The sequence below is a fragment of the Xyrauchen texanus genome, chromosome 34, assembly GCF_025860055.1.
Source record: "Xyrauchen texanus isolate HMW12.3.18 chromosome 34, RBS_HiC_50CHRs, whole genome shotgun sequence".
NCBI lineage: Eukaryota > Metazoa > Chordata > Actinopteri > Cypriniformes > Catostomidae > Xyrauchen > Xyrauchen texanus.
In genome coordinates this window covers 20956775-20967184 of record NC_068309.1, presented here as the reverse complement: position 1 = coordinate 20967184, position 10410 = coordinate 20956775, and the positions used below count along the sequence as shown (strand labels likewise).

Genomic DNA, 10410 nt, shown 5'->3' with positions numbered 1-10410 from the left:
CAATAAAAGCAGGCAAAAGTACAAACGGGCAAATCCAGTGAAGAGTTGTCGAGGGAAGCGTAGGGTCAAAAGCCGGGGAATCAAAGAGAGTAAAGGGGGCAAATCCGGGAGAGTAGTCGAGGGGAGCGAGGGTCAAAGCCGGGGTAAACAGGATCGAGAGGCGGGTAAACTAACAAAGGGAGTAGACAGGGGTACTAAGGGAACGAGGAGCTGGCAAGCTAAGGGGGTAATCAAGAGGAGTTCAAGAGGAGATCAAAACTAGATGAGACTAGCGGGGGCAAAGACACGGGAAACTAAATACAATAACCAACCCCCGTGAAACAGATGTGCTGTGGTATTTATAGGGGAAGGTGCAGGTGTAAACAATGAAAGGTGATGAGACGAGTGCAGGTGAAACTAATAAAGGGGTGATTGGGACGAGTGCAGGTGGTCATAATGTTCTGGCCATAGGAGCGTGCATGTGAGCCCGAGGAGAGAGACCTGCTAACGAGCAGGAGATCTCGAGGGAGCAAAACGAGCGTGAGAGCTCGAGGGAGCAAAACGAGCGTGAGCTTGAGGGGGGCGGAACGAGCGTGCGAGCTCGAGGGGGCGGAACGAGCGTGCGAGCTTGAGGAGTGAGTGTGTGTGCGACGACGCGGGGATGGGGCAGAGGAGCGGGGTTCGTGACAGGTACGCGAGCTGGTGGTAAAATCAAGGTGCCTAATTCTGGGCATGAAAGCGGCAAGATGTCGGACGACACCTCAAACCCGCTAACGACTGACACACTAGTGAACGAACTTGATAAACTAAGGAGAAACATAACTGGTGAACTCATCGCGCTGCTGAATTCGTCGCTGGAGTCCATTCACTCATCCATTGCCTCTATTGGGTCTACTTTGGCAACTCAAGCGACAACCATCACTGACATGGAAACTAGCCTATCAGACCACAGCGACAGGATCACACATCTCGAACAGGAGGTCTCTATTCTTCAGTCGAAGTTGTTGTCGGCGACGGAGGAGAATATCGCTTTAAGACCTAATGTGGAAGACCTCGTTTCACGGTCCAAACGGCAGAATATTCGTGCGGTTGGTCTTCCGGAGGATATTGAGGGAAGGGACGCAAGGCAGTTTATGGCAGATTTGTTCATCGAGGTCGCCGGCGTCGCTCTTCCCTCCCCACCGGAGCTTGATCGCGCCCATCGGAGCTTAAGACCCAAACCCCGTCAGGGTCAAAATCCCCGTCCGATTATAGTGAGATTTCATCGTTACATCGAGAATGAGGCTGTCCTCAAATTCGTGAAATCTTCAAAAGAAATTACTTTCAAGGGTCACAGAATCAAATTCTATGAGGACTTCTGCGCTTCGGTGGCTAACAGGAACTTTGCTTAGAATCGTTACTAGTGGTGTTGGCGATAAGGAGACCCTGTCAGCCCCCTTTTTTTTTTTTTTTTTTCTTCTGGAGTAAATTTTCTTACTAGTGTTAAATTCTTTGTTTGTTGGAGTCAACTTCACTACACAATCGGTTGTGATAACGTTTTTCTGGCAACTCGTCATGTCTAAGTGGTCGAGTATCAGAAGGGATCTTATTTTGCTATTTTTGAGCATATTTGTATTTTTGTTATCTAGGTTCTGGGTATGTTCGGGAGTTATGTCCGATGGAGGATTATTTTGTCTTATTTGGCTTTTAATGATGTCTCTTACACATGCTATCATGATTGAGCTTAAAAAAGCATTGTTTTTTTCTTTTGTACCCAATTTAGATTATTATGCTCTACTTTGCAGTTTTATGATTAAACCACCTGTGAATTCTAAGGGGGTAGGGGTTGGACACAATGTTAGAATCGTTACATGGAACGTACGTGGGATGGGTGGCCAAATTAAACGCTCCAGAGTTTTTTCTCATTTAAAATCACTGTCCTCTGATATTATGTTTCTTCAGGAGACACATTTGCGTACAGGTGATCACACCAGACTGCATAAACAATGGGTTGGTCAAGTATTTCATTCAAGTTTTAATAGCAAATCCAGGGGCACTGCAGTTCTGATACATAAAAGAGTCATGTTTCTAGCAGAGCAAGTACTTTCAGATCCTGAAGGCCGCTTTGTAATCGTCAGTGGTATTCTTTTTCAATCTCCAGTTGTCTTAGTAAACGTATATGCCCCAAATTGGGATAACCCTACATTTATGTCTATGCTTTTCTCAAAAATCCCAAATCTTGACACTCATCACCTTATTTTTGGAGGGAACTTTAACTGTGTTATCGATAATAATCTTGATAAATCTTCGCCTAAATCTTCTTCTCTCTCTGCTATGTCCAGGTCCCTAATTTCGCTAACAACTCAAATAGGCTGCATAGATCACTGGCGCTTTTTTCATCCCTCTGACAAGGTATTTTCTTTCTTCTCTGGTGTGCACCATGTTTACTCCCGGATTGATTATTTTTTCCTCGATAAAGCCCTTCTCTCTTCGGTTATTTCTTCAGATTACTCTGCCATTGTTATTTCTGATCATGCCCCGCATGTGTTAGATATTTCCTTTAGGCCAGCTTTTAAGAGCCGACCTCAGTGGAAATTCGATGTAGGGCTTCTTACCAGAACTGACTTCTGCAAATTTCTATCCAAAAATATAGACTTTTTCATTGAGACTAACAAAACGGAGACCGTGTCTGCTTCTCTTCTGTGGGAGACATTTAAAGCGTTTATTCGTGGTCGAATCATTTGCTTTAGTGCTCACATAGCCAAGACAAGAAAATCTCGGCAACAAGAGCTTATCCGTTCAATTTTAGAGATTGATGGACAGTATTCAAGTGATCCCAATCCTGATCTTAAGCTAAAACGTTCGAGGTTACAAACTGAATTTGATTTGCTTTCAACAAATAAAGCCGAATATTTGATTAAAAGAACTAGAGCCACCTATAACATGGAGATAGAGCAGGCCGTCTTCTTGCCTCCCAGCTTAAACATCAGTCAGCATCACGCTACATCACGCAGATTTATGATAACCATTCTAACGAGCTCGTTACTGAACCTCAAAAAATTAACTCTGTCTTTTCCTCCTTTTACTCCAGTCTTTATACTTCTCAACCTCCTTCTGATGCTTCCTTAATGGAATCTTTTCTGCACAATTTAAGTATACCCACTATTAACACATTAACAGAGGAGACATTAGATGTACCTCTCAGGCTAGATGAAATTACCACCTGCATCGGTCTCATGCAATGTAACAAGGCTCCAGGGCCTGACGGCTTCCCCTTACCGTACGTTCACACCAGAGGCGGCGAGAGCGTCAAATCGACCGGAAGTCATTCATTTTCAATGACAGCCAGCGTCTCTCGGCGGCGAGAAGCGGCGCGGCGAATCTTGGGCGGCGTGGGCGTCAGATGGAAGTTCAAGTGCAGTCAACATTATGGTAATGAGCTGTGACGCGGTTCGGCGGCAACCTATTGGAATATAGAAGTGCTCCGCTGTAGCAAAGTCTAGAGAACATAACCGTGTAAACTTTGGTTCCCACCAAACATTCGTTCCGAAGATAAAATGGATAAACGAATTATTGCCGTGACGGGTTTCCCTGTAATATATGACCAAGACCACAGTTTTTATTACAAATGTATTTTATTTTGATAACAAACAACTGTAATTTTAATTACTTTCTGCCATCGATCGATTTCTTATTTTCACATTTTAAAGAGTTCATGAGTATATACGCTACTTGTGATCGGTCGGCAAAAAGTAAATGGTTGACATGTCTGGATTTGTAAATTGCGGCCCCCTTTAAATATAGTTCACAAAACAAAGCATTCTGAACAAACGTTGCCGCCTATTTCAACTACGTCAGAGCGTCCACGAGCGTCCTTGAGCGTCGAAGGCAGGGCAGCCAGAGCGAATTTGGACGCTCTCGCTGCTTCTGGTGTGAACGTACAGTTAGACTTTTATAAGAAATTTTCAGCACAGTTAGCGCCCTTATTGTTTGATATGTATAAGGAGTCATTTGAGCAGGGTTTTCTCCCAGCCTCATTAAATCAAGCATCTATCTCTCTTTTATTAAAAAAAAATAAAGACCCAACTTTATGTAGTAGTTATAGACCTATTAGTTTATTGAACGCTGACAATAAAATTCTAGCAAAGGTGCTGGCAAAGTGCATCGATGCATGTCTCCCTGATATTATTTCTGAGGATCAGACCGGGTTTATTGGGGGACGTCAGATGTCATCTAATATCCGGCGATTGCTAAATATACTCTTTAGTCCTTCTCTGTCTAAGACCTCTGAAATGATCATTTCTCTTGATGCCGAAAAAGCATTTGACCGTGTGGAATGGAATTATTTATTTACTGTATTAAAAAAGTTTGGCTTTGGTCACAATATTATCTCATGGATTCGCCTTCTATATTCGGCTCCCTCTGCTAGTGTTAAAACTAATGCTGACAGTTCATCATTCTTTGCCCTCTGTCTCCTTTGCTCTTTGCTTTAGCTATTGAGCCACTTTCTATCGCCTTAAAAGCATCCTCGTCTATATGCGGGATCCATAGGGGAGGCACAGAACACCGTGTTTCTCTTTATGCCGACGACTTGTTGTTATATATACAAGATCCAGTTGGCTGCGCCAACGAGATTATGCACTTGCTCGACACCTTTGGCTCCTTTTCAGGTTACAAATTAAATTTCACCAAAAGTGAATGTTTCCCCATAAATTACGTGGCTAAAAAGATTTCTAAAGGTACACTACCTTTGAATTTTGCTCCTTCAGGGTTTCGATATTTAGGTGTAAACATTTCACATTCTTTCAGTTCTATCTTTAAGAATAACTTTACAAATTTGGTTGATCAAATTAAACTAGACTTAAAACGATGGGACAGCCTACCCCTTTCTCTTGTTGGGAGAGTGGAGACCATTAAAATGAATGTTTTGCCGCGACTTTTATTTCTCTTCCAGTCTCTCCCTCTTTTTCTACCTAAATCTTTCTTTAAATGTGTAGATAAAACCATCTCCTCATTTATTTGGGTTGGTAAAATTCCTAAAGTGAATAAAACTATCCTGCAATGACATAAACGCGATGGAGGTCTAGCTTTACCAAATGTTCTTTTTTATTACTGGTCCGCCAACATTTCTACGATTTTCTTGTGGTGTAATGCGCCGCAGGTCAACTGGTGTACTCTAGAAGCTGCTACTTGTCTTTCTTCTTCTCTTCCTGCACTTGTCTTTGCTCCTCTGTCTCTGCATCCCTCTAATTATACTAGAAATCCTATTGTGTTATCAACTTTAAAAATCTGGAAACAATTTCGACAACATTTTCGGTTGGAGTCACTATCTGTTTTAAGTCCTATTTGCAATAATCACCTGTTTTTACCACCAGTTATTGATCACAGTTTTAAAAGATGGAAAGATAAGGAGATGGCCTGTTTTTCAGATCTTTTTATTGATAATTCTTTTGCTTCATTCATCAGTCTTTTGTCCAAATTTAACCTGCATAGTTACAGGCTTATTCAGGTATTTTCAACTCCGCGGTTTTGTTAAGACGAACTTCCCTAGTTTCCCTCAATTACCAGAAAAATCTCTGGTTGAGAACTTATTGTCAGCTTCTACAGGTGGTAGTCGTATATCCTATGTCTACTCCATGTTACTTTCTTCTAATACGTCCTCTCTCTCCTGCCTAAAGATGACTTGGGAAAATGAGCTGCGAATCAAGTTATCGGAGGAGCTATGGTCTGAGGCCCTTGCTAGAGTTAATTCTACTTCTATATGTGCTCGGCTGAGTCTTATTCAGCTAAAAGTCTTTCATCGAATTCATCTTACCAAGGCTAAACTTCATAAATTGTTGGGACTACTGTAACAGATGCTCCTTTTCTCCTGCCGATCACACCCACACATTTTTTAGCTGCCCAAAACTGGACTCGTATTGGGCTTCTTTTTTTGACTTCATGTCTAGAACTCTCCACGTTTCTCTATCTCCATGCCCTCTAGTCGCCATTTTTGGCGTGTCTCACTCTTCATCCATCACGAGACAGAAAGCAGAGGTTATTGCTTTTGCTTCTCTTATTGCTAGAAGGTGTATTTTGTTACACTGGAATGAAATTGTAGTTTCCAACTACATCTTGGTTAAAGGATCTGATGTCATTCCTTTCACTTGAAAAGTTGAAATACTCGACCCGGGGCTCAACTCATAAGTTTTATAAATTATGGAACCCTATTTTAAATCTTTATGACTCTGTATCCTCACTAGATTCTGACTAAATATATCATGGGTATACAAGATTTATTAATTTTTTTATTTTTTATTTATTTATTTTTATTGTATAGTATAATCGCATGTAGAGACTGCCGATATTTCTAATCCTCTTGGGTGGGGGAGGGGTTTGGGGTGGTGGTTCCTTTTCTTTTTCCTTTCTTTATTTAGTTATATGTTGTTAGGGAATGTATAAAAGATAAATGTGCAGACAATGTTTTATCTTTTATGCCTGTCTCTTTAATGATTCAATGTACACTTTTGTTTTGTCTGTACAATAAAAACCGTTTATATAAAAAAAAAAAAGTGAACAGATTTTTTGTGTGTGTGTTTGTGTGTATATATGTGTATATATACATACACACACATATATATATATATATATATATATATATATATATATATATATATATATATATATATATATATATATATAGTAATATTAAAAATTGTGAACGTAGATCTCATTGGAAAGGCTCCCATACTCATCACTGTTAAGAGAGGTTTTTATGTATTTATAAATATTTTATATGATATTAATATTATTAATATATCTACAAATATCATAGAAAGAAATGACACAAACCACATTCATTTGACAGTTCCTTCAGTCAGTGAATATTTACATGTTAACTATAAACGTACATTCTACAGTATCAATATTCAGGTAATGTCTGCCAAATCAAAGATTAAGCAATAAAATTAATCACTCATTATTCTTCTTCTCTAACTAGATAATATGTGATAATTTCATGGACCAAAGATATCAGAGGTTAGAGATTTAATTTGTTTTGATTACTTTAATTCATGTACATAAAGAAATGCACAAATTTCCAGACTTGTTCATTGTACTCACATTATTATCTGAAAAATATAAATAAGACATGTCATATATAACCTACAGTGCTCTATTAGCTGGTGTGGTCAAGTGATTCAATGAAAAGATGTATCTTTCTAAAGCTTAGCCTCCTCTACTCCATTTGGAGCTGTAAATGGTTGTTCTCTAATTTACATTTTTAATCTGCCTTTCAATATGGACCTTTTACAGCTTCCTTCACCACTAGGAAGAGATGAGAGTTACTTTTCCGTAATGTTGAGGTCATAAACATCCATAATGTATAATAATACGACACACAATTTCCAATTAAGACATCGTTTCAGTACATGAGAATGCTCAGCCTTTTAGGTGACAAGACAACAAGCAAGTTTTAATGCCACACTAAATAAGAAAAGGAAATATAACTATATGGGCCTCCTATAATTCTTCACCTCTTTTACAGCAGTTCTTCATCTTCATCTATAGTTATAATGCTCATGAATAATTATGTGTGGCCTGCTGAAATGCATTGCATTTAATCCATGGAAAATAATGACAACTGTGGAAGATCCTACAATTGAAATTGGGTCTATTAATACAATGACAAGATCGGCAATTGTGGGAAATGGAAGAGGATATGACGCAAAGTTTTTAAACTGGGTACATCAAATGTTTTTTTAAATAAAATAATTACATACAGTAGGCTACACATAACATACAGTATAATACAATAAGCATGTATAGCACATGGTAAAATATAATTAAACTTATGATAAAAATATACTAAACCTACATATGCCATTATTACAATATTAATAGAATATGAAGAATATGAGAAATAGAATATGAATGTTAATACCCATTATGAATTTCAGTTAAAACAAATAACATCAAACTCAGGGTTGAGTGAACCAAAAACTGCAAGTAAGCAATTAATGCTTGGTTTAATCAATTTGCTTTCTGGAACAGCCCCCAGATTCAGGAAACATGTCCATGAACCAAAACAAAACTAAACAAAACATAGTTTTACAAATCAGTACTAAATATTTTCTTTTTTTAAGATCAACGTGTTTAAATGAAAATGTATATGTATGAACTAATTGAACATGTTTTTTTAATATGGCATTCATCATGATCAAATTGGTTTTACTTGTAAGACACAACATTTTAATGTTTCATTTTTATTTGACATCACCTCAAATTCTTGATCAGCTTTCCTCCACACTGTTAATGCACATTAACAGAGGGCCTGAATTTGCCTGAACGACAGCTGAAGTAATATTTGAATAAGGGCCTCACGGCATCATCTCTCAAACCATAGATCAGAGGGCTAAGACAGCGTGGCAGAACAAGAACAATAATATAATTCAGAATTCTGAGGTTTCCTACTATGAGGTTCAGTGATTTTTCTATTATAACATATAGGATAGAGGTGAGACACAGGCCCAGCTGAATCAAGTGCAATAACACTGTTCTATGGGCTTTCCTAGCAGAACCTTTATCAGATGAAACAGACTTGGCTGTCACCATAATGCTAATGTAAGTGAAAATAATGATCACTGCAACAGACACAAAATAAAAAGCATCAAACCCTTGTGATTTATCCATCTGCCATTTGGCTGGAAACAATCTATCTCGCGAGCAATGCATAATCTCTGCTAAATGATATGAGTTAATGAAGAATGCATAAATAAAGTCTATAATGAAATCTAGAGAACTAAGTAACCATATGATTCCTAATGCAATGTAAGTTATTTTTGGTGTTGCGATGTTGCAATGCCTTAAAGGAAAGCAGATGGCCACATATCGCTCCAGGGACATCACTGCCAGAGTCAGAGGAGCATTACGCAAAGTGCAGTTGGATACAAACTGTAAAAGAGTGCAGATGGCTGTGGTTATTTGTATAACTGACAGAGAAATGGCATACATGATGGTTGTCACCAGTAAAAGTACAGAGTCATTCAATAGCATGTGGCCAAAAAGTATGTAGCGTGATGTCTCGTGGAATATGGGCTTCCTTCTTAGAGCAAAGACCATGACACAGTTTACATAGATGAAGAACAGGGGCATTAGCACACCCACTATATTTTTAGAAATGGTTATAGCATCTAGTAGGTCTACCTTAAAGATTTGCATATTAGTTAAAGACAGACTCTCACTTGTGATATTGGCCCTGGCCATAAGCTGAAACACAAGAAACAGAAACAAGAACAGACTACAGTATAGTCAAATATGAAGTTATGTTTTTTTTTTTTATGTTACAGTTTAAAAAGTATGAACAACATGGAACAGACCTCAGACACAAATGTGTTCTTCTTCTGCAATGAAAAGCATAGACATCAACCTTCACTCTGCTCTCGATGCAGATCCTACAAAGTATACAGCTCCTTGTTCTCCTCCAATGTAAAGGCTACCTATATACCCAGTGGCAGCTAGAAGCACACGTGGCATCCACATGGGTGTGTCTGACCGGGTGTACGAGGTGTGTGTGTGTGTGTGTGTGTGTGTGTGTGTGTGTGTGTGTGTGTGTTTGTTTTGGTTAGAGTGCTGATATAATTTATAATATATTCATTTCAACTCATAATTTACATTTCATGTGTATATCTTCTCCATTTACTCTGGAGCACTGGGTTAACCCTCAATACATTTTGTTACTTAACCCTTGAATATAGTTATAGGTCAACTTTTACTTTTCGGTCTGAAAAGTCATGATATCTTCCATTGAGCTGATATGGATCTGACAATCTTAAAATTATTAATTTCATGCATTTAATAACAATGCTATAAAAAAGTAAAAAAGAAGTTTAATCATGTAACAACTTAAGAGTTGTCTGGTAGACATTTTGTGTTGGATGAAAGAACAACACCTCCAACTCAACCCAGCAAAGACTTCTCATTTTTCCAGCTAGCCCTGAAGTTCATCATAACTTTTGACATACTGTGATATACTGTGATTCCAGCCAGGTCTCCTAAGCAACCAAATTGGCCTGGTTGCTAAGGAAGGTAGAGTTACACATGGTAACCTCCTTGTGGTCATGATTAGTGGTTATCACTCTCATTGGGGCTCATGGTAAGTTGTGCGTGTATCACGGAGGGTAGCATGAGCCTCCACATGCGGAGTCTCCGTTGTGTCAAGCATAATCAGCCACGTGATAGGATGCGCAGATTGATGGTCTTAGAAGCGTAGGCAACTGAGACTTGTCCTCTGCCTCCTGGATTGAGGTGAGTAACCGCGCCACCACAAGGACCTGCTAAGTAGTGGGAATTGGGCATTCCAAATTGGGAGAAAAGGGGATAAAAAAAGACACTCACAAGAATACAATCCTTTTTACACCAAACGCAACACAATTATGAGAGGCGATTGTCCCTTTCCCATATAAAGCGAAGCGA

General features: G+C 39.0%; 1 protein-coding gene across 1 annotated transcript; it reads right to left on the bottom strand.

Annotated features, from left to right (window-relative positions):
• Positions 1-8247: 8247 nt before the first annotated feature.
• Positions 8248-9335, bottom strand: LOC127628252 (odorant receptor 131-2-like). Its single transcript, XM_052105037.1, has 2 exons — positions 9315-9335; positions 8248-9204 (listed from the first exon to the last, which is right to left on the bottom strand). Exon 2 carries the CDS (start codon positions 9199-9201, stop codon positions 8248-8250), a length of 954 nt encoding a protein of 317 aa, XP_051960997.1. The 5' UTR covers positions 9202-9204; positions 9315-9335.
• Between the last annotated feature and the right edge of the window lie 1075 nt (positions 9336-10410).